The following is a 24,868-nucleotide window of genomic DNA, read 5'->3' on the forward strand; positions in this document are numbered from 1 at the left end:
TGGGACAGAGGGAGTCTGAGCTGCCAGGGGGTTCCCTGGTTCAGGGCATCACTGCGGCAGCCCAGGAGCGGGGGTCCCCTGGCCCAGGGAAACCCTGGGCTGCTGGCTGCTGCGGCGGCGTCCGGCAGTCGAGGGTGTCCGGAGGGGGCAGCAGGCAGCTCCTGTGGAGCTGCTGCAGTCGTGCCTGCGGACGGTCGGCTGCTTGCGCGGCTCCGGTGGACCTCCCGCAGACACCACTGCGGCAGCTCCACCGGAGCCGTGGGACCAGCGTTCAGGGCGGCGAAATTGCCGTCGGCTTAGGGCGCTCAAAACCCTAGCGCCGGTCCTGCCACTGCTTTCCCTCGAACTGGATGTCCCAAGTCCAATGTGAAAGAATCACAGGGCTGTCAGCCAGTGTTGAGAGAGAACAAATACCTCTGTAAGCAGATGACTTATAGTGACTGCCCTTCATAGGCTTCTATTATATTTATGTCTGAATAAATTTTTTAGTCTAAGGTGCCCCAAGTACTCGTTCTTTTTGCTTATACAGACTAACATGGCTACCACTCTAAAACCTATTATATTTGTGTGACTATTCTTGCAAACAGAAATGAATGGTCTTTGTTATCAGCATGGAAAGGATCCAGCGTCAGTTTACTATGTAGGTATTAGGCTAGGTAATCCCTGCAAACTTCCCATAGGTCAGGTTCTCTAAGTCAGAGCACAGAGGAGTGTGGTGGCTTGTATATTTCCTTAAAATAATATGTAAGCTCGGTTTTTAAATAGAGCCTTGACTTGCAAGGCATAGGATAGAACTTGTGGACATGAGCCAAATTCTTCATAGACTCCTCAACCTCACTGTGAATCACTGTTAAATGGGATGGTTTTAACATTCCTACTAAGAGTAGGGTGGATTTGGGAAGACTAAGGTGGAGAACAAGAAATAAAATTCATCTCCAGCTCTGCTGCTCTTGATAGAGAAGCCAAAGGTTATGACTCTCTTTCAAAGACCTTTCTGGCCATCCTCGAGAGAAATGTTAACAAATTGGAACTTTTGTCTTTTCCTCCAACTTTTATTTAACAAATAATCCTTACACTTCAATTTTTCAATCACCTCAACCTTCCCCTATATGTAACCCTTGTACCGAAGAAATAAATACTAGTCATGATTCTCCAACAATTGGAACAAACTGTTTTCAAACAGAATAAACAGCCTGTCCTTAATTAAGGAAACTTAACATTAATAGCATGGACCATCTGTACAGTACCTTCCATGAAGTCCATAATCATGTTCCTCCTTATGCACTACTTTTTGCTTGAGCTTGTGGGAAAGAAAGGAAGAGGGGGAATTAAGCAGCAATTTTTCCTGATGCTGAATTTAGCCTAGCACAAGATGCTAAGTGTACCACAGTCGAAACTGAACTCATCTCTTTAGCTGTAGAAGTGGGGTCATGTGGCAGTGAAACCTTTTGTATAATACTCCATCCACGGTGCCTTACTTCTGACTTGGAGGAACACCCTCCAGGAAGAAGGGAATATTTTGGTTGTGAACCTTCTGGGAATTTGACGGAGATTGCCATCTCCTTTTTACATAGGCTACCAAACTATAAAGCTATGTAGTGCTAATTACTTTAAAATTCCAATCTGGTTCAGAGTGAGGTCAGCATGCTAGATATAAATGAGTTTGTAGCCAAATTGCTAGTCCTCTAATCCAGCTGCTCCTCCAACCCAGTATTTTACGGTATGAGGAAATTCACCCTTTAATGAGCTAGAAGAACTTCCAGGAATTGAAGCAGTTTTATAACCTACTTCATCTGTAACTTTAGCTCTAAATGGCAGGAAAATTGTTTCTAATAGCATACTATAATCATGTTTTATCTTCTGCTTCTTCTCTTGCTAACAGCCTCAGGGTGGGTCAGTGAACTATCACAAATTTGGCACACAGAAGAGATTGCCTAACTCTGTCCTCTTGAGTGAAAGCCAGCTAAATGCATTGGCTCTGAATTATGGGGAAAACCAGAACATTTCTCTGTGCAAAGATTAGTTTATTAAAACAGCATTCCAGTGCACTCATGCCAACCTCCTCAGTAAAGCAGTCTGCCATTTGGATTAGCAACACTTCTTGCGGGGAAACCAAATAAATCTCCATGCCCATGTGCACACATCCACACACACATTCACATCTCCCTTCAATGGAGAGGATGAAACTGCTTCACGTCTCAGGGCCAGGTTTGAAAATGAGGACAGTACCCCTTCTCTGTAAATCATCAGTCTGAAAATATGTAATGTTATCTCTCAAGCCCACTTCCCATCTTTTCTTTAATTGGATGACATTTTTGAGCCAAGTCCTTGATGTAAATTAGCATGTTTCCACTGAAATTAATGAAGCTATTCTGATTTACCCTAGTAAAGGATTAGTCAACTCCTTATGAAAGGTGCCTTGTCTTAAGGCTAAAACAAAACTTAATATGGCAGATTCCTGGGAAGTCACTACTGTGCCAGCTTATGCAAGCAGAAGGCTTTGGAAGGTTAAGAGAGCAGAGGGTGTGGTTAGGAAAGTGAAAGGATCTCAGAGGAAACCTGGATGTTCAACCTTAACTAGCCCAGAAGTCTTTCCACAAATGTCCTCACGTGTCCTAGCAAATTCTTGGTGGGTTAGGTAGAGAAGGAGGATTACCATGTTCGAATGCCCCTCCTAACCCGGCCTGATGCATGTGATTTTAGGTGCCATTAGCTCACTTGACCAAGTAAGTGCCAGCTGATACAGGGTTTTAAGAAGCAGACCTGGCACTTTTCCAGGATCGCTTCAAGTGGCACTCATATCCATTCAATCCAGTATCCTACTCAGGAAAGCCTAATCTCCACAGAGTTAATGTGCTGCCTGCCACTTGTGCCTGCTAAATCCAAAAGGAGGAAATGGTGACCTCCTGAATAACATAGTGGCACCAATGAGTCGTTCTGAGTCTTTCAAAATTATTCGTGAACCACAGTGTAACTCCTTAACACTCTACCTCCTCAATGTTGCCCTGTTGTCTAGAGGATGACAGTATGACAGTACATCCTGGCATCCCTGCCAACTCTTCAGCCATTTTGAGACACTAGTATAAACCGCCTTACCCAACACCCTTCAATTTCTCAACCACCTACAAAACTACACTTTAACACCTCCCCAAAACACCCATCTTGTCCGTCACCCTTTCTCATGAGGAGACAAGAACCCCCATCCTAATACCTTCTAATTTGACAGTTGCCCATTAACTTCAAAGCTACAAGATAAGTGCTCCCCATAAACCTTTAAACACTTCTATCACCGTTTCCTGGAGGGTGCAGTATTCTGTCGGCCCTTAAGCAGGAGGGAGGCACTGAAAACCAAACCTCAGTTTTAAATAGAACTGGTTATTAAATAAAATAAAGTGCATACAGTATATAAGTCATGGCTTGCCACACACTCACAATGTAAGAAAAACAAATACAAAATAAAAGTGACTGTTTCATCTTCTCTCCCCTCTAGCAACTTGATTTGTAGGTTTCTCTGTCATTTGGCACAGAGACAGGTACTGAGAGGTGATGCCAAAATGGAGAACAGTCAGTTTCAGGGAGGTGAATGGCTACTGACCAGTGGGATCTAGGTGAATGTTGATATTGGATGATGAAAGGTGAAGGCCTGGTGCCCAAAGTTGATTTCATACAAGCTCTGAGAGTGAGAAGAAGATTGTGCTCAGCTTCCTTTCTCATCAACCACCCCTTAGCACTTTGTCCTGGAAAATCAAAACAAAAAATGCCAGAATTATCAGCCTGTACAGAACTGCTGAGCAGCAAATTAAAGTGTCTACTGAGTGCTAATGTGATCTTCCTGCACAGATACGATGCCCACAGGATTCCAGCATAACTAGGCTGGGAAGGCTGAGTTTATTGGGAAATGTCAGTAAATGTCAATTTCACTATACGTACACAAACCAATGAAAAAATATTTCCATCAATCATAAAAATGTACAAATAGGCAAAGTATGCTGCTTGAGAACTTATTAGAGTCTGATTTAAGGGTGTTTACTTTGTATATTTTGACATTTGATGTTGACAATTTGTGTTTTAATGGTTATAAAGTTTTAACTTTTTGAATCTGTTTACTATAATTAAATAGTTATTGTCTGACCTCTGCATAATTTCCCCCCAACTCTGAAAATTGAAATAGATAAAAATAGAAAAGATGCTTATAAATATTTGTCAGTATTTGTGTTCAAATTATGTATATAAAAATATCTAACCCTGTCTAGATCTTATGGTAGCAGCAGACACCAGTGGGATAAGTTTGGTGTTAATGTCTACATAAAACATAGAGACTGAATCCTCCTTTCTTTCTGATAATACTCTACCTTTTTGTCTTGACCAGCAAGAGCTAAATATCTTCACTACAGGGACTATGTCTTTGTATGTACTTGTACAGCACCTCGGTCAATGGGGATTGGAGCCTCTGGGCACTACTGTAATATAAATAGTAAATAATAAATTTGATCCCATGAGGTTCATGTGGCTTGGTGTTGAAGCAACAAGTGTAGATGAGGAGGGGTATATCAGCTCTTTACTGGACATACCATGGTATTTCCCATGTGTTGGACCTTTTCCTGTAGCAGCTTCCAGACCTAGATACATTGATTTTAACAAGAAAAGACAGTTTTTCTTTTCCTTCACTGGCTGCTCCAGTGCCCAGCAGAGTTACTGAATTAGCATTTTCAGGCATCTGTGTTTAAATCCATGGACCTGCATTTTGCTGATGCAGATTTTAACACCCAGTGTGCACAAGAAAGAGTGAGGATGACAGAAGGGAGGGATATAAAAGGAGACAGGCATGTGAAGTACCATGAAAGAAGGAGAGAAATAGCCTTCGGACAAAAAAAGGAAACACACTGAGAAGCATTTAAGAACATAGTCATGCGCATTGGATAAGAGGCTGCACGTCAGTGATTTGTAATAATACCTTAGATACAAAAATAAACAGTTACTAAATCTAATCAGAATTTTCAAAACAGTTCTTGCAAACACTTGTCGCTGTTCGGGTATCTACATTCAATGAGTTGGGTTGGTCTCTCTCTCTCTCTCTCTCTTGCACAAGGAGGATGCCACTTTAAATGATGCAGCAATGTGCTTCCCAGAAGAGGCCAGGCATAAAGGTAGAGAACTTGGCTCCTATTGGAAAGGGTTGGAAATCAGAGATTTTCATAGTTGTGTTTGCGATACGTAAGTTCTAGCTCTCTCTTTCTTTTGACAATTTTTAGTAATTTAACAGATGATTATATCCAATTAGTCAGTTACAAACAAACAAAACCCAGCCATTTTGAAAGCCCCTTGATTTCCTGTGCTTTCAAGTAGGATCTGAATTCTCTCTTTTCTGTAGCATCAGCCTTTCAAAATAGCCACATTCCTACTCTTTGTTAACTATTCTTCTTTACTAAAACACTGACTTTTTAAAAGTTATTTATTCATCTTTGTAATTCAACATAGTAATTAGTAGAGCCCTGCAAACCTGCTGATTTCCATGGACCTTGTTTGTGGATCGGATGCAGATACAAATTTTGTATTTGCGCAGGGCTCAGTTATTAGGGTGAAATGATGCAGTGATTAGAATCGCTCAGTTTCCCCATCTGTAAAACAGGGATCATGTTACTGGCCTCCTTTGTAAAGTGCTTTGAGATCTAGGGATAAAAAGTGCTATATAAGAGTTGGGCATTATTATATTACAGTGCATCTTATCTCGCTTGCATAACCCAACACCTGGCTGGTAGATGCAGCAGGTCCTGTATTGGTACAAAATTCTCCTGACAGCTTGTTACAGTTAGGTCATTACCTCCTTTGGGTTGAGGTCAGGGCTTATCCTTTATTTGATCAGGTTGGAGGACTTAGTTTATTGATACATTCTTGGCGATAGTTGGACCCACAAGGTTCCTGAATCTCTGGGTGAACATTCTGTTTTGACAGTGAACCACTCAGCTGATTGGTCCTGTGAAACATCATATAGTAAAACTCAGAAGTAATGTCTAAGAAGTGTAAGTTAGATATTCAGACTTCCTCTCTTAGACGTACCCATTTTAACAATAGGTAAAAGTGTCTAAGGTAGTGTAACTTACGCACTAGGGAGTCAGAAGAAGGTGTAAGTTACTGTATAACAATGGCTTTTTGTACCTTCTGGCTCCTTGGCATCTAAATCACACTTAAGATACTGTTATACATCAGTAAGTATGTCTAAGAGGGTGTAAGGTGGGCCAATTAATATATCCATATTCATTGCCTCTGAATGTAACCCTTTGTCTATCATGAATAATTCAGTAGCTCCTAGATGTTTCTTCTCTATACTCTGCCTTCATAAGTCATCATGATGTATCAAAGAAGCAATAGGGCCAGATTTTCAAAAGTGCTGAATTTATGTAGGAGCAGAAGTTCCACTGAAAGACCTGTGCTCCTAAATCTTTTAAGCATCCGACGAAGTGGGTATTCACCCACAAAAGCTCATGCTCCAATACGTCTGTTAGTCTATAAGGTGCCACAGGACTCTTTGCTGCTTTTACAGATCCAGACTAACATGGCTATCCCTCTGATACTTAGGCACTTTTGAAAACCTTCTCTTAAATGGCTTGTCCAGCTCTGTATTTGATTGCTGCACTACCTAATTTTGCTGGAGTACTAAATTCTCCCACTCTTCTGTGCAGCACACTGTGTAGGATGTATTTCTGGGATCTGTAGTACTCCATAATATATTGCATGAGAGTGCAGGTGAATTCAAAACTTGGGTGGCATTTCAGGACTCAACCCTGAAGCCAGCATTACAGCAGACCAGGAGGAGAGCCTCACGCATGTTGTCTGGAACATGGGTAGACCCCCAAGGGCCACAAAGCCAAGGAGAGATCTGCAATGGGCACCACTCAAGCCAGTTACATAGGCTCCCCAATTTATCACACCTCTGAAGGCTGATGGCAGTTGGTCTTTATTTCCTATAGGTCCACAGAAAACTGAAGCCCTCTTTCTGCCAATGTTTCTCTGAATGTATTGAGAAGAAGTGCCAGTTTCTGCATACATTGCTTGAGGCTGTAACCCCTTTAGCACTGGTTTGCATCAGAAACGTGACTACCTATGTCCTTTTCAATCCTGCAGCATACAGGGCTTTGGCTCCTGTTTACGTCAGTGAAAGCAGCAAGGTCAGATCCCTGTTGCTGCTTTGGAAACTCCCCAGCTGCATTTACTCTAAAAGGCTAAGCTTAATTTTCTCAAGAGAATTGAAGGAAAATTTCTGTAATGGTTTTTTGCATCATTTATTTCTCTGGGACTTTTCAGGGGATTCCAGGCCTGCAGTTTGGGTAAATATTTATTTTTTGTTCCTTGAAGGAGAGGACGAAAGCCCCCACAGGCACTTTGAACAGCCTCTCCCATTGGGCCAAGGGTATGGTTTAAATGTTCTTTGCAGGGCAATTAAACAGACATTAACAGCGGACATTGTGAGATTCCAGTGGCCAGCCTTGTGCCTATGGTGAGTGCTGCATGGAGCTGGTGTTCTGTCAGGATGTACAGATTGCTTATGCTGTGGGAAACTGTATGTGGGTGTTAAAGTTAATGCCACTCCAACAAAGGACGTGTTAAGGGACAGATAGAAGCCCCTCCAGAGTATCTAGTGTTACTAATATTGCTAATGTCTAAAGGATGGTGGGTGGAATGGGGCATCCATTCAATGGCCCAGAGATTTTCAGAAAGAAATTTATCCTTCAGGGAATCCTCCTTGGAGTTTTAGATCCCTTATGATCTCATTTATGCCAACTCTGCATTCTTCATCTGGCCTAAGCTCCACATTACAGCCATCATCCTTCTGCTCAATGGGACTGGCTGGGGCTCCTTTCAGAGACAATCAGTGTCATTCCTTTAGCCATGGAAGGGCTCACTGAGAGCTAGCAGGACTAGTACTGGGCAGGAACCAGATTTTCTATTTTGAATTCCGTGAGTTCAATGTTTTTTCCGTTCTGAAATGGAACAGAAACAGAACATAAGAAATTCTGAAGAAGAGTTCACTTTGGGTCAATTGGAATGTTTCATTTCAATGCAGTCAACATACTATGTTCTGATTTTGACTTTTTAAAATGTTTATATTGGATTATTTTAAAAAACATTGAAATGAAAAGCGATTTCAAAGCAGAAAATCAAAATCTTCCATTCTGAAAGGGTTGAACCGTTCTATTTTGACCTGATTGGAATGCGCCATTCCACTTTTTTTCCTAAATGAAATTCTGTCAAAATAAATGTTTACTTTTGACGACTCAGCATTTTCTGACAGAAAAGTTATTCCATTGGAAAATTTCTGACCAAGTCTAAGCAGGACCTTGCCTCTTCAACTGCTTAGCACAATACCTTTGCAGTGTTCCCAGGGAGAGAGGGGTGAGAGACTGGTAACAAAAAGAATTTGAGTCTGCAGTATAGCAGTTTAGAGGAGTATCATTAGTCCATAGGATTATGTCCCATGCAGATTTCCCCCTTTAATTCAGATCATACCCCATACTGCCTTCCCTGTTACACTGGTTACCTTCCCACTTCACTACTGCACTCCCCCTCTTCTGCTACATTCTAGGATGCCCCACCTGCCCTCGCTCATACCCCTTTAGTATCCTGAGTATTGCGGATCTCAAAACTTCTGCCAGTTTTTTAATACACATTCCTTTTCCAGTGTTGCCTTATGCTTGAAATCTGGTCTTCCACAGCACAGTATTCAAACCCATGTGTGACTCTGGGTGCATTATCAAATCAACCTTCTGACTAAACTCCCTGGGGCCAGCACCTGTGATTCCTGGTGCTAAACACCGATGCAGAAGATAATAGAAGCTTCCTGCTGGGCTGGAGTCACCAAGACGGCATGACTGCCTTCCCAAGGAGACAGTTACTTGTATAATTGCAGCCCATTTAAGAAATAAAATCTTTTGTGTTAAAAAGTACAAACTCTGTTGCTGTTGATACACCAAATGGTGAAAAACACCCAGTCTCCCTGTGGTAAAAGGATAATCTTGTAATTGTGTTGGCCTGACATAGGATCATTGACGTCAGCAAGACAATATAAACATAAACTGTTCAAAGCTATTCACAAGGCCCCAGCCTTCAGCCCCTGGAATGCATTAGGGCCCATGCATTCAGGGCTGCCAATTCTTCAAATAGTTAGAGGAGGCAAATGATCAAGGCAGTTTTGGTATCAGGATTTATGGTCTACAAACTGGAGAAATAACTGGATGTCATGGGAAATATAGACCCCATCAGACCACAGCCACTGAGGGGTTGATAGCTCCCTTAGCTATCTCCTCAGCTGCTGCTAATTGCTGGCTCAGTAACAACTGGGGCATTAGAAGTCTGCAGATGAGAGGAGAGGGCTGGCTGCCACAGAGACTACCACGAGGAAAGTCTTTCAGTAGCAGACTAGTAGGAAGCCTCTCCGGACTTCCAGAGAAAGAGACTCAGCAAGGAAAAGGGCTACTAGAGAGGCAAGGGAGAAGGTGCAGGGAAGCAGCCAGGGAGTGGGACAAACCAGTTCCGGCGGTTTAATGCAGGATCCCTGGGCTGGAACCCAGAAGAGTGGGTGGGCCTGGGATTGTTGCCTTTTCGATACAGTCATAGGAATCCCGGTCTATTGGACTCTTTATTGCCCTGGAAAGAGAGAGGCTATTAACAACCTGGCTGGAGTCCTAAGAAGCAGCAGCCATCTCACACAGAGACAAAGGACTGTTGTGGTGAGGGAACTGAGGCAGAGTTGCCACAACTCCATGCATGGCCATAAGAAAGCAGTGGCTGGTAAAGGTGCCCCTGGACACTGGACCTTTATTTTTACATCATAATAAAAGAATGGGAAATGCCACTGTTTGTTTGATGTAACAGCTGAGGTGATTATCACTCTTTTGGTTGCTTGAACAATTCTCTGATCTTGGCTCCTGCAGAAACCCATGAAGTAATGCTGGCTCTTTTAGCAGACTCATAGTGAGAGAGGCAAATTCACCAGTAATCCACATCTGGCTAGTTTTGTTATAGGTTATATGGTGGTTTTTCTGTGGGAGGGGGTTGGGGGAGAAAAAGAGGCGGGAGTTGCCTTTCTCTGAACTAGCTACTGCTAGAGGCAGGATACCAGCCTTGCGAGGACAAGATCTGGCTGGCTCATTACATCTCTTTCCCTGCAAGCTCAATAGGGCAGATTCTTTGGCCTAAATTTTCAAAATCAGCTATTGCGTTTTGTTGCCCTACCAGAGACAACCTTAAAGAGGGCTGATTTTTTTCAGAGGGTGGCTCCTTAGCACGTTCAGAAAATCAGTCCCCTTTAAAGGCATCTCAGACTAAGGATCCAGAATCCCTAGTCAGTACTGAAAATCTTGCACCATGCTCCTGTGTAAAAGGAGCCACATTATCTTGGCATCTATGTTAATAGCATTTTAAACAGCATTGACCAAGGTACCAATGATATGAAGTTCCTAGAAGGGAAAGACGTCACAGAAACTAAAGGTTTTATAGCCGAGTACCCATGGTAATAACATTTTGTAATTGCCCAAGTATGTGACAGATAAAATGCAAAAATCCTTCGGGTTTTTGCATTTGGTTACAAATTGGAAATGGGCCCATGCCTGCAGGAAATTTGGATGAGGCATGTGATTGTTGGAGCAAAAGCAGGGCTATTTTCCGACAAATAATGGGTCTGTTTTCAAGCAAAACTGGGCCAGCTCCTGAGCAAAACCTGACCAGTTTGTTCACTGCACAAGGCTTTCCACTGAAAACATGCAAAATGTCCATTCTTTTTATTTTTAAAGGCAAAAATAATCCTGTTGTGCAACCTGCTAATCAGGGAAAGCCGGGGTATGCTGCTTGTGTGAAACAACAAAACTTTGCCCAAACTCCTGTGGAAATAAAATTGAATTTTGCAGAGCTTTGTGTAATGTGGTCTAGCAAATCATTTGTGTGCAGACCACCGAAAAACAGAGGTTGGGGGAGCAGGGAAGCTACTGCAACCAGCCCATGATTGTTCTAAGGATGCCAGGGCTGTCATTACTCCGCATGTCATTACCATGTTGATATAGGGACTTTGAAAGCAACAGCTGGAGTAGAACTGAAACCTTCTTGCTCCAAATGCATTGACTGCTGACCATTTGAGTTAAGACTTGTTTTTAAACTCTTAGCAGCATCTGTACCAGGATACGCAGAGAAGTAATTCTGATTCTGCTGAGTTAGATGTTAGAAATACATACTGGCTGGCTCATTTGTTACTGATGATTCAGAGCTGGGAAACAGAGTTAAAGGCAGAACTCTTTCTTTCTCGCTTCTGTGCTTTCCTCACCCTAAATAAACCATGGCAAAATTACACACCACCTGCAAATGGGAAATCTGTCCCTGACAGGGGAACTACATTCATGGATGCTGGGGCAAAGACATAGCAATATGTGCTGAGGCTCACTAGTGACATGTGACTAGTCTGAAGTGTCACTATCACAGGTCTATTAAGTCACTAAAGAAGTACAATCAAGCAATTGTCAATTCCAAGCAATCAAAAATAATTTAGTTAAACACTGTTTTAATTTAAAAGATAAAAACAAATAACCTGTGCTAAAGAACACTGGGATTGCCATATAGAATCAGACCTGCGCCCCCTCCAGTCAGGCATCCTGTCTCTGACAGCACCCACTGCCAGATGCTCCGGGCTAGGGGCAAGAAACTCCATACTGGACAACTATTGAATAATTTGCAAAGAGAGGAAGTTTCTTCAAGACTCTACAGTGAGTTAGTGATAGGCTCATGCCCTGAAACGTGAGGGTTTATGCTTCTGATTTTAAGACCTTGTATTTCCATCTTGTCTGAGATGACTGTGAGTGTTCCTGTTATGCATATAAATGTCTGATCCTTTTCTGAGCCTTACTTGGCTCTTGCCATCAAGAGTTCCAGAGCCAATTATGCACGGCATTAAAATGTCCCTTTACCCCTTCTAAATATGCGGGGAGAAATCCTGGCCCTTCTGAAGTCTGTGGTAGGTTTGTTATTGACTTCAGTGGAGGCAGGATTTTATCTGTTGTCTTTTGAAAGTCCCCTTGTTCTCTCTACTATCCAGGCCCTTCATTCCTAGTGCTGGGCATTCCCTCTACTCTGCAGTTGAGGAGGTGGGACTAAACCTGTCAGTCACCAAGCAATTCCCCATCAGGAAAACCAGCCCCAATCTTGCTGCCCACTGAAGTGGCACAGTTTCCACACCTGCTACTTCCTCCTCTACAGAGCACAGGAAAAGCCTATTTAAAACTCACGTGCTGGCTGTCCAAAGAGCTGTTGAGATCTATCTGGTGAGAATTCAAGCATGTAGAAAATCAAACACTTAGCTTGGCCTGCATCATTCAGCAAGAATTGGTTAAAAGATTGTGTTTTAAAGAAGCAAAAGAGACAAAAGATTAAACTCCTGCAGGACAAATAAACGCATCCAACTAAGGCTTGATTGATCTCAGACTGAGAAACTATATGGATCCTATAAGGAGGTGTACAATGTCACACTCACACGTTAGCCGGGCACTACAAGCTAGATGAACGGACCTTGGTGGAGTCAGCCTTTGGGAGGAAAGAACTGTGTGCTGTGAAACCCCAACAAGCCATTAAACAAAACGGCCTTCCTATAAACAGTTGTGTAAGGCCAACCCCTTGGGGTGTCACTGATGTTCACGTCCCGATAGTAGAAATGGCAAGCCTGGATGAGAGAAAGACACACTGCAACTTGATACCAGATCTCTCTTCTTTGTGTATCCAAGCTCAGCATTCCAATCTGGCAATTAATTAGATTTATGGAGTTCAATGACAAATTGTTTTATACGTGTCAGGTGACTCTGATTCAGAGGAAGCGAGTTTAGTATTCTCAGTTAAAATCACACCTCTGATTTGTATAATAGCAATACGTTATTTTCAGTGTTATTCTCTATCACACTGGTTATCATTCAAATGTTTTGCATGCTTTTCTGACTACACTGAGGAGAGATTTTTATAGAGCTACATGGGTCTTTTTCCTGAATGGTTACAGTTAATTTAGAACCTAGCAATGTGTAGTTGTACTTCAGATTGTTACTTCAAATGTGCATTGCCCTGAATTTGTCAATACTGAATGTCTCCTGCCATTGTGCTGCCAGGTCTCCTATCTTTGTTAGGCCCCTCTGAAATTATTTAGTCTTCTTAAATAATTGAATAACCTAAATAACTTTGTGTTGTGCAAATAGTGCCACATCACACGGGGCAGCTCCAGATCCCAGCATGCCAAGCGCGTGCTTAGGGCGGCATGCTGCAGGGGGCGCTCTGCCAGTCGCCGGGAGGGCGGCAGGCGGCTCCAGTGGACCTCCCGCAGGCACGCCTGCGGAGGGTCCGCTGGTCCCGCGGCTCCGGCGGTCAACCAAAGCCGTGGGACCAGCGGACCTTCCGCAGGCACGCCTGCGAGAGGTCCACCGGAGCCTCCTGTCGCCCTCCCAGCAACCGGCAGAGCGTTCCCTGCGGCATGCTGCCCTGCTTGGGGCGGCGAAATTTCTAGAGCCACCCCTGCACATCACTACATTTGCCTGTGTCCAAATCATAAACATATTATGTATATCAAACAATACTTTTCTTATGTCCCAGTTCAGCAAAGCATGTAAGTACGTGATTAAATATTTGCTTAAGTACCACTGATTTCCCATTGACTTCAGTTGGATTTAATGAGGTGCTTAACTTTAAACATGTGCTTAAGTACTTTGCCAAAGAGGGATAGCATCAAGGATGTGTTAAGTGAATCTAGCACTAACCAGTTGCCTTGAAAAAAATAGATATTTCCCACTATTTGTTTCCAATTTGCCAGTGTCTAATCCAAGAATGTACTTTTTCTCACCCCATGGCAACTTAGTTTCCTTAATAACCTCTTGCGTGGGACTTTGTGCAAGACTTCTGAAAGGCTGAATAAAGTATGTCAGCTACTTCCCCTTTATCTACTGAGCCATACTGGTTTATGTTTCTCATGTCATGTACACCTAGATGTTTTCTAAGTCTATTTTTAATGATTGTATCAACTAATCTGCATTTCATATGGATTCCAAGGCCAGAAGAGACCATTGTGATAATCTACTCTGACCTTATGTATAACACAGACTGCAGAACTAAATATTTCCTTTTGAACTAGAGCATATCTGTTTAAAAAAAATAATCTAATCTTGACATGAAATTTGCTAGCAATGGAGAATCCACCATAACCCTGGGTAAATTGTTCCAAAGGTTAATTTCCCTCACCGTTTAAAAAAAAAGTACAGATTATTTCCAAACTGAATTTGTCTAACTTCAGTATCCAGCCACTGGAGTTTGTTATACTTCTGTCTGCTAGTCCATTATCATATATTTGTTCCCCATGTAGGTACTCAGAGGCTGACCATTTCACGCCTTAACCTTCTCTTTGTCAAGCTAAATAGCTTGAGCTCCTTGTGTCTATGACAGGCTATGTTTTTGTCATGGATATTTTTAGTAACAGTCACGGACGGGTCACGGGCAATATGAAAAATTCATGGAAGCCTGTGACCTGTCCTTGACTTTTATAAAAACACCCATGACAAAATGGGGGTAGCCTGGGCAGCTGGGGGAGAGGGGGACTGGGAGCTCCAGGGTCCCCTCCCCCACTCCCAGTTGTAGCTGGGAGCTGCTGGGGGTCCCCCTGCCGCTGAGCTCCGTGGCGCCCTCTTGCTGTCCATGGCAGCAGGGATCCGAGTGTTGGGGGTCTCTCTTGCTACCCGCAGTAGTCAGGAGCTGTGTGGATTCCCCCTGCCACCCGTGGTGCATGGGAGCAGTGGGGATTCCCCCTGCCACAGGGTGCAGGAGGGGGCTCTGGGCTGGAGCAGGAGTTGGGGTGCAGGAAGGGGTGCAGGTTCCGGCTGGGGGGTGCAGACTCTGGGGTGGGGCGGGGGGTGAGAGGTTTGGGGTGCAGGAGGGTGCTCTGGGCTGGGATTGAGGGCTTCAGAAGGTGGGAGGGGGATCTGGGACAGGGAGTTGTGGTGTGGGGAGAGGCTCGGTGGTGCAGGCTCCGAGTGGCACTTACCTCAAGGGTCTCCAGAAGCAGCGGCATGTCCCTACTCCAGCTCCTACCATGGAGGCATGGCTAGGCACCTCTGCATGCTGCTCCGTCCCCAAGCACTGCCCCTGCAGCTCCCATTGGAGCACCGGAGGGGGCCACTGGAGTATGTAGGAGCCAGAGTGGGGCCATGCTGCGGCTTCCAGGAGCCTCGTGGAGCGGCCCCCAGCCCTGTGCCCTGGTTGGAGCGCCAAAGCAGGGCCATGCTGCCCCTGCCGGGAGCCACAAGGTGCAGCCCCTGACCCTGTACCCCAGCTGGAGTATCGGAGCGGGGCAAGCCCCAGATCCCGCACCCCAGGGTTGTAGTTTGCCCACCCCTGAGCTAAAAGTTATAAGGGAAGTCCTCTTCCTCCCACACCCAGCAGTTTTGTGTGGCACTAGACAGCCTCTAATCATGACTACCGATCAAGCCCTATATGTGACTTAGGTGGCCCCAGTTCATGAATCACAAGCAGAGATAGGCACCTACCTGAAGTCTGGAGAAAGCTGAGAGTAGGATGGGACTTGGCACGCACCCCCCTCATTTACATCTTCTGTTGGCTAGTTTAGGTGTCCCCCTGCCAGCATGCCGGCTTTGTGGGTCTCACTGTAAGGCATCTCTCTCTCCCTAGGCATTGTATAGGGAGCCTAGGTGCTTAACTCAGGCTCTGTGGATCACACTGTTATTCCAGTGACTTTCCAGACATATAAAAGTTGGGTGCTGTGGATGGGGCTTCAGGCTCAGGCCCTAATTTATCAGTTTGTTTTAGCACCGTCTCTGTGACACACCACTCTATGACAATGCCTCGTCCTTATTACCTGAAAAGAGCAGATCTCCCCTGACAGCCTTTGTGGTGAATACTGATGCAAATAAATCATTTTGCTTCTATGCAATGTCCTTATCTTCTCTATCTGCTCCCTTCACTCCCTGGTAGTCCTGGGGACCCACCGAATCTCTCACAGGCTTCCTGCTTCTGAGCTACTGAAGGAATTTCTTATTATTTTGTTTTATGTCTTTAGCTTTTCAACTTTCCTCTAAGCCATTCTCCTAATTTACATCTTGTTTTTGCCTGCCACAGTTTATGTTCTTTTCGACTGTCATCACTTGGGTGGGATTTCAATTTTTTTTGGAAGATGCATAGTTGGCTTAACTAATATCCTGAGCTTTTCAATTTAACCAGAGTGGATTTTTTCTGCCTTCTGTTTCAATTAAAAGGTCTCTGGAGAAGGAACGTTGTCATCCTTTATGTTTGTAAAGTGCCATATACATTAGTGTTGCCATATAAATAATTTTATTAGGCGTTTGTTTGCACTTCATGCGCTGGGGAGAGAATCACATAATCCTCCTGATCCTCTAGCCTGATGTTCAAACTATTGCAGACAAGAGGGGCCTATAATACGAAGAAAGATGTTGTTGGAATGGCACTCAATAGGCCACTAATTTTTCTACCTGTGATCACTGCATAGTCAGATGGAAAGGTCCACGCAAGGGGTTGCCACTTCTTCCTGGAATTTCAGAGACTATCTGAAACAAGTAGCCAATTTCAAAGTCTGAGCCCCCTGAATTGTTGAATACTACATGCCACCAGCAGGAAACAGCCATGGGGAAACCTTCTAAGGTTTCTCTCTTCACTGTATTCCAGGGGCAAGTAATTGTGGTGTGGAGATTTAGATTTTCACAGTTGATTCATGTAATTTGGAACCATGGGGATGGGACAAATTGGGTGCAGATACTGTCTACTCAGTGTTAAAATTCATGAGCATATTTGGGCAAATATTTAGTAAATTGCCCTGCTGTCCCAAAAAAAAGCTGAGCTGTGGACCTGTCTCAAGTCTGCACTCAACTAAGTGCACCTGGGATTATTAAAATACCTCAGAGTGAGCTATGGACTGTGCACTCACCTTCAATCTCTTGCAATCCAGTGTATTCTCCTTGAGTTCTGACCGTCCCCACTGTTTTTATAACTGCACTTCTCAGGCTGGTCACCTTTCCTGTTCTGTGAGACCCCAATCTTGTCTGAGACGTCTTTCCTTGGGGATGCAGGATCCCCTCTATGTTCAAGGCATGTGGCTACCTTGCCTCCTTTCACTGTGACTTTTTGCCCCTCAGAACCAGTGTATTGGGACACCTCAGCCAGTCTCCTCAGTGACAGTCCTTTGGCTCCATCACATCTACCACGTGCTGCCTCTTCCAGGTTTCCGCTAAGGCTTTCTGAAGAGTCCTCAATGGGCTCTTTTTCTGACAGAGCATTTTTCTCTAACCCATTTCCCAGGGGTGTTGATATGCTTCCCTTACTGCCAGGGCCAGCAGCTTGCATAGTGCTTGTAGTGATGATTTGGGAAGTGCTGCTGTTCATGCAGCTGCCCTGTTGGAAGAGATTGGTAGTGCTAGGCTTCTCAGTGTCAGCTTCCAGAATTCCTTCCTGACTCTGCTTGGATTCTGGTTCTGAGTCACCCACACTGGACACTGCCGCTTCCTTGCTGAGGCGCTTCCCTGCCTGCTGTTTCTCCCTCTGAATGTCCTGTGCAGACAGAACCTTCCCACCTCTCTCCCCTTGTGATGAGAAGAAACCAGGGTCTTGGGGCCTTTGCTGCTCCATGTTCACTTCCTGATCTGCTGTGCAATTCTGTTCCGTCACCTCCCTGCCAGCTGGAACTTTGCTTTTCAGTGTGTCAGCACTGGTGGATCCCTGGAATGAGAAAAGAGAGAATGAGAACTATTTAGTTCGGTTTATTTAAAATATCAATATGCAATTATATCGTACTTCTCCTCTGAAGACATATGTTTCCCAAAGCTAAATAAGTATTATCCTGATTTTTCAGAGGGGGAAACTGAACCATAGAGAAGAATAAGGACCTATCCTAGGTCAAAGGAGGGAGAGGCGGAGGTCTGTGACTGAGTTAGATGTACATCCCAAGTCTCCTATCTCTCAGTTCTGTACTCTAACCAATAGATCCCAATTTACCTGAGACTGCAAGTTTTTATTCAGGACTAACTGCAAGAATTGAGCAGATTTTCTTTAAACTCACCTGGTTATCAGAGTCATCCTTTAGAAAGGACATGTCTTCACCTTCCTTCGCATCCCATCTGTCAAAATAAAACACAGAATTTGGTTCCATCAGCTCTTCAGATGACAAAGCACCCCTCCCATCCTGGGGCATAGACAGGAATCCCTACGGAATCAATAAGTGGTCAAAAGGATGAACTGCTGGGCGATAGAAAGTGCTCCTGAGCCAGGGAACAAGACAGACAGACTGGAAGCTGAATGAACTTAGCTCTATGGCAGGGAAGAGCAAGAGCCACTCATCCAGTGGATTCATTTATTAAATAAAATGCTACAAAGTAGGACTTTACAGTGCTTCCTAGTTACCTTTGCTGAGTCAATACAGGAGGTGTTTCAGAACCTTTCTAGAGGATTGAGACGCTGACTTCCTTCTGTTGGCTCACCTCTAAATTCATAGTATAGGAGAAAACTGACTCATAAGACTTTGCTTCCAAGGAAATAGTAGGGGTGGGCCTCGACTAACTACAGAATGTGTCGATCTTTTGTCCTCATAATTCCTGATCATACATAGAGCATGTGATACATGACCACGCAGCTCTTCAACCTACTGCTTGCACACAGAAGTGGTTTTTTTTGTTATGGCAAGGGAAGGCGGACATTTCCCCTCCCTTCTATCCTGGAGGACCCCCCACACACTCACACTCTACATCCTTCTTCTCCCTCCCAAACGCTTCTTGCTGTACTAGTGCTTTGGCAGGCTTGGACACAGATCCAAGGCCTATTCGGTCTAGGAGTTTATTGTGCTGATTGGGGCACAAACTTTTTCCTGCCTTAACATTCCTACCTGCCCCACCCAACCAGTCCCTCCTTCTTGATAAGGCTATGTAGATACTCCATCAGTGTGATCCCAGTCCTCCCAGGAGGCATTGCACTATTCTAGTCTGTGATGGAAGAAAAGGGCTCCTTACCCGCAGTCAGGGCCGTAGCAACAAAGAACGTGGCCCCCTCCGAACATATGTCCGGGGCCCCTTACAATGCAGAAACTGGAATGCGGTATTTATTTTATACAATATACAGGGTTCATATTATGTATACATAGGCCTACAGTGTACATGTATTCCGTATTTACGCAAAGCGCTTCTTTCGAGCCTTGTTCTCCGCAAATTGGTTAATCAATGTGTCATATCCAGAGATCTGGCAATCTTGTTTTCGATTGAGATAACTGCAAGCGCAGAAAGCCTGTCATCTGTCATGGTTGAGTGCAGGATATTCTTGATCAGTTTCATTCTGCTGAAGCTCCTTTCAACACCAGCGACAGTAACTGGTGTGGTCAGAAGAATTCTGATGCAAATGCAAAGATTCGGATATATCTCCTGAAGGCTGTTCTTGTATATGTATGTTAAAAAATTGTTTGCCGTGACAAGTCCTCTCTCTTTCTCAATGACATAAATAAAACAATTCAATTCCATTATGAGTTCGTTGGCATCAATGTCTCCCATTTTTCTTTCAAAATTTTTGCTGTGATTCTCCAGTTCATTTTCTCTGTGACACTGCTTCAGGCTGTTAGCATTGTACAGAAATCCAAACAACTTATACCACTCCACTCCATTGGTCAAATCGCGACGAAACAGAAGATATGGCCTGATCAGTGAGAACAAGAAAGAACTGCGATTTGAATTTTTCTTCGGCAGAAAGACGACTCGAATCATCATCACATTCGTAATCAAACATTCTCTTCTTACGTCGCACCCTGGTTTCTGGAAACACCTGCTCAATACCCATATGTTCTGCTATTTCACGTGCATTTGTGACCACAGAATTATATCCTGTATTTCGATAGTCTTCCAAAAACTTCATTGTAGCACTGACTTCTGCCTGCAGTACGTCAATTGATACATCTGGTGACTGAATTAATTTGCTGGTTTTATTGACGTGAAATAGTATACCATACCACGTGTACACAATCAGAACAAAAGGCCACTTAGTAACATGGTCTAAAAGCGCACCGGCTTCTGTTGCTGTATTGCCATCTTTCTTTTTGAGCGCATATTCTCGCAAAGATGACAAAGCATTGCACAATTCTTCAAGGTGATAACGCAATGGCTTCACAGCATCAATTCTCGTCTCCCAACAAGCGTCCGATAACCCTTTAACAGATATTGGCATATGTTCTTGAAGTACATCCCAACGTGAAGGTGAAGAAGAAAAGATAACGTATATTCTGTTAATCAGACCGAAAAAGTCAACGGCATATTTCGATGACTTTGCAGCGTCTGAGATCACAAGATTCCAAGTGTGAGCTCCACATGGTACATACAAGGCACGGTCATTTATTTCTAGCATGCGGGCTTGAACTCTTTTATTCTTTCCTCTCATATTTGCACCGTTATCATAAGCTTGGCCTCTCATGTCAGCAATGTCTATTCCTAAGTTGTTTGCCTTTTCAAGAAACGCTTCCAATAAGCCCTCGCCAGTTGTATCATGAACATTAAGAAAACCAACAAACGCTTCACGAATATTGACACTATCTTCACCGTTGCATTCAACAAAGCATAACACCACAGACATCTGTTCTTCATGTGACACGTCGGGAGTACAGTCCAAAATAACTGAATAATATTTTGCTTTTTTAAGCTGCACTATGTTGGCCTCTTGAATGTTACTGGCAACAAGTTGAATAAGCTCGTTTTGGATCTGTGGACTGAGGTACTGAACATGTGTCTCTGCCTTCTTAATCCTCTGTAAAAGTTCGCTGAGGACAGTATCATACTTTGCAAGCAATTCAAACAGTCCCCAAAAGTTGCCATTCGAAGGATTGCCGAGCTTTTCATTACTTCCTCGAAATGCCAAGTTTCTTTTGGTCAAGAAAATAACGACATCAGCCATGCGTTTGACAACATTTCTCCAGAAATCTCTTTCTTTCAGAAAAGCCTGCAATTCGAGTTGGTCAATAGATGTACGGTTTACTATGCCTGACCAAAGGTCAAACCATTTCACCATACAGTCTTGATGACCTTTGCCTGTTTCATGCTGCTGAAGTCTTTTTGACAGTGCTTTCCAAGCAGATGTTCCACGACATAGTGGTATGTTGCCAGTGCCAAATAATTTACAACAAAAACAAAAAATGGCATCTTTCTGAACTGAGTACATTAACCATGAACGTCTTATTTTCTCGCCATTTGCCATGGTTCGATAGAAATGAGTACTTGTGAACCTCCGTCTTTCCTCGTTAAATGGAAATTTGTAACTTTCATTCTGCTGCGGTGGGCCACGTGCAACAATGTCACACACTTGTCTGTCCGATATTATAGACGGCCAATCTCCTGGATCATCAGTCAGTGGTTCAGATTCAGATACTTCTTTCCCGGCAGCAGCTGAAATATCTGTCACAGTTTGTTTGGCAGAACAACTGGCTTCACCTTCGACCTCACTTGAAGCACTTCTGGATACTTCTGGATACGATTCGTCGCTGCTAGCACTGTCCGTTTCATGTGCCTGTACCTGTACATTGGATTGCAGCACAAAATACGTTGACAACTTTAGAATTTTCTCAAGTTCCTTTTCAGCATCTTTTGCTGCCTTTCGTTTACTAGCTCCGCTCTTATACATTCTCTTAGACATCACAAAGCACGCTTCTGCATTGGAAACGATAAAAAACTAAACAACTAAATTAATAACATTTATCCGCCGACCGCCATTATGAACGCAAATACACATTCTTTGAATGGGTCCAACTAAAATTCGAAACTGACCGACAGACAACTGATGTAGCCAATAGCATTATGATGTATCACAATAACTTCACGGTTTTGTCAGTAAAACCGACATAGATTGTGAAATAGCATCAATAAATGTCACTTATCTAGTTATACCTTACATTTTTTTTGCCACTTTTAGGGGCCCCCTTCCTTGTGGGGCCCCCTCCGGTCGGAGGGTATGGAGGGCGCTCGCTACGCCTCTGCCCACAGTGTGCTTCTACTGCAATGGTTCAGATTGCTAATCTGGATTTGTGTGATGGGGCATATAGGCCCCACACTGGCAAGGAGAAGGTTAATGAAGGCCTTTGGAGGAAATTGACTCCCTTCTGCTACACACAGGACAGATGTCAGGAGCGGAGAGGGGAGCCTGAGGCTAGCCAGAAAGGAGAGTGGAGCTCTGCTTCTCCCTCAGTGGGGGAAGCCTGGTTTCAGCCAGGATTGGACAAGCCTCCCAGTGGCAGAATCACTGGGCCCCCGGAGACTGACAAAAAGCACTGGCTGCAAGAGGACAGGCCCTGAGTAGGCAGGTGGAGTCTTGTCTGAAGACACATTGGATTACCTTGTTTTGAGCTTGTAGCATTCCTTTAGTTTTGGACTTTAATACCCCTCAGGGCCTGGGACTCAAGTGGGTCTTAGCCAGAGGACTAAAGCACCATAGCACTGGACCTGTGAGAGGCGGCAACCAACTGAGATCCCATGACAGGGTGAGTAGGGCTCTGTTGGGCCACATGGAGGTGAACCTTGTCACAACTTGCAAATCTCATGTCTACAAAATACCTGAGTCCAGCTGGCCTGAGGAACAGAACACTGCATCTGGGACTCTGACTCTCATTCCATCCAAACACCGCACTCCCACCCCAGATACACTAGGTAACTCAGAGATCTGGTCCAGACCACTAGGCCATTCCTTGGAGAATAACTAATTAGTAGGAAAGAAAATGTGACTGGTCATCTGGCAAGGATGCAGACTGGCTATGGTACAAATCACTGTGGGAAAGCATCTTGATAAAGCAGATGATGATGAATGGTGCGACTGTGAAATACTGATGTGGGGGGTGGGGAACCAACCATCTTCTAAAGTCACTAGCTCTTCTAGCAATTTTTCTTCTAAATAGGCTCAGATTCACTTGACTTGCTCCCATACTTACTTGTATATTGATGACACCTGCAAAGCACTTCTCCTGACAAGGAGGAACTCTTCTGAGGCCACTAAATCTAAACATTCTAATCTAATGAAATCATACAATCCAGTTTCCAGAACAGACACCTGTCATTAGACTAGACTAATCACATATACCAGTTGTTTCTTCTGATGTCTGCCACTGTCTCAGCTTTACTGTACTAACACTGATGGGGCCCATATGTTTCAGAACTCTGCCACCTACTACATATATGGAGGGAGAAGCCCAGATTACTCAGGGCTAGACCAAAGAATAAGGAGATATGCTTATGAAATAAGTGACATTGGCCTCTAGCATTCAAAAATAGGTAACATTTGTATGTGGTGAAAAGTCTAATTCTGTATTTCTAGAGAGCAAGTATGTACCCCCTTAATGAATCATTTCAGACTAGACTGGGTGAAGCCCTACATATATATCAGAGGGAACTTTAGAGTAATTATCCTAAATCAGTTGGGGATGGACTAGAAAACCTACCATGTAGTCTTGGCTTTTATTTTTTAAGGTTTTCTGCTAGAGAGTAGCACAGCTTGGTATTTGGATAGTCTAGGCTTTCGATACCTGTAGAAATTAGTAGTTATTGCTGGAATTATTTGTTAATTTAGTATCAATTTTTAATAGAAATGCAGGGTCTGCTGCCCCCTCCCCTCATTTAGAAAAAAGAGGGGAAGTATGCGCACTGGCTTAATTCATCCCTGATGTAATTCTACTGGGGTAAATAATGCCTCTAGCTGCTTGGTCTCTCTTGATAAAATTGGGCCAAAATACGAAAACTTAAAAGGCATTTTTTTAGGACATGCAAAGTCCCAAATTTTCAAAAGTGCATGCGCACAATTATAGTGACTGTGTGTGCAGTAATGATAATTGTGTGAGCAAATTATACTCAGGGACCCTGACCCTCAGTTAAACTAAAGCCACTTTACAGTACTCTGGTAGCGTGAAGCATTGGCAAAGCCAGCATGGGGTATTTGGATGGCCCCTGACTTCTAGTGGGCAGGCAATTACCGGGGAGGAAAGAGGGGTGGCTGTGAGGGCAGGAGGGATGGGGGCCTGCCTCCTCCACCCCCTTCAGCTGGCCTTGCAGGGAGTGATAGATGGACCCTCTGGCCAAGGGATCCCCAAGGCCTCGGATGCAGACCCAGCTCTGGGAGGAGATGCTGCTCTCCTGCGCTTCTGGCTCCCTTCCAGGTCCCACCACCCCACACCGGGCCTGGCTCCCCCAGGCAGTGGGCCTATCTTTTTTGATGATCTCCTCTACTGCAGCCCATTTGCTCGCCCTCTTCCCAGTGGCAGATTAGGTGGGAGCACGAGGGCTTGCTCCACTTTGCCCACCCGCCTGGCGCTCCATCTTGGGAGTGGGATCTGGACACAGGGGCTTGTTCCGCTCTGCCTGCCCGCCTGGTTCTCCAGCCGGAGCATGGGGTCGGGGCAAGCCCCTGTGCCTTGACCCCTCTCCTTGGCTGGAGCACTGGGCAGGCAGAGCGGGACAAGCCCCTGCGCCCCAACCCCACTGCCTGGCAGGAGCGCTGGGCAGCAGTGGTGCTGGGACACTTTAAATAGTGGGGGGGTGCTGAAAGCCAGCCCTCTTACCCCTTCCCCCCCAGAGCTGGGGCTGGGAGAAGAGTCGTGTCTCCAGGAGGCGGGGGACCTAGAAGGGGTAAGGGAGCCAATGCTGGGACCACAGCTTGAGGAGGGTGTGGGGCCGGCAACAGGGATCCCGGGAGCAGAGCTCCACATAAAACCTGGGGGTGCTGCAGCACCCCCAGCACCCTTAGTTCCCGTGCCTATGCCAGGCAAGTTGGTGGAGTGGGGCAAGTGCTGGGGCCAGAGCAGAGCCAGGGCTGGGGGGTGGGCTTGGATGCTAAGTGG

The 24,868-nt window shown here is 44.6% G+C and overlaps 1 protein-coding gene across 2 annotated transcripts in view; it reads right to left on the minus strand.

Moving 5' to 3' along the window:
- Window positions 1-424: 424 nt before the first annotated feature.
- CCDC9B (coiled-coil domain containing 9B) overlaps window positions 425-24,868 on the minus strand; it is a 128,769-nt gene continuing 104,325 nt past the window's right edge. For both annotated transcript variants that reach the window (XM_030559461.1, XM_030559462.1), the window contains exons 11-13: window positions 18,089-18,146; window positions 16,961-17,748; window positions 425-3,737 (exon numbers count right to left, since the gene is read on the minus strand). In XM_030559461.1, the coding sequence (XP_030415321.1) occupies window positions 16,963-17,748; window positions 18,089-18,146 (844 nt within the window). In that variant the 3' untranslated portion in view covers window positions 425-3,737; window positions 16,961-16,962. The remainder of the gene's footprint in view (window positions 3,738-16,960; window positions 17,749-18,088; window positions 18,147-24,868) is intronic.

This window comes from Gopherus evgoodei, chromosome 4 (genome assembly GCF_007399415.2).
Source record: "Gopherus evgoodei ecotype Sinaloan lineage chromosome 4, rGopEvg1_v1.p, whole genome shotgun sequence".
NCBI lineage: Eukaryota > Metazoa > Chordata > Testudines > Testudinidae > Gopherus > Gopherus evgoodei.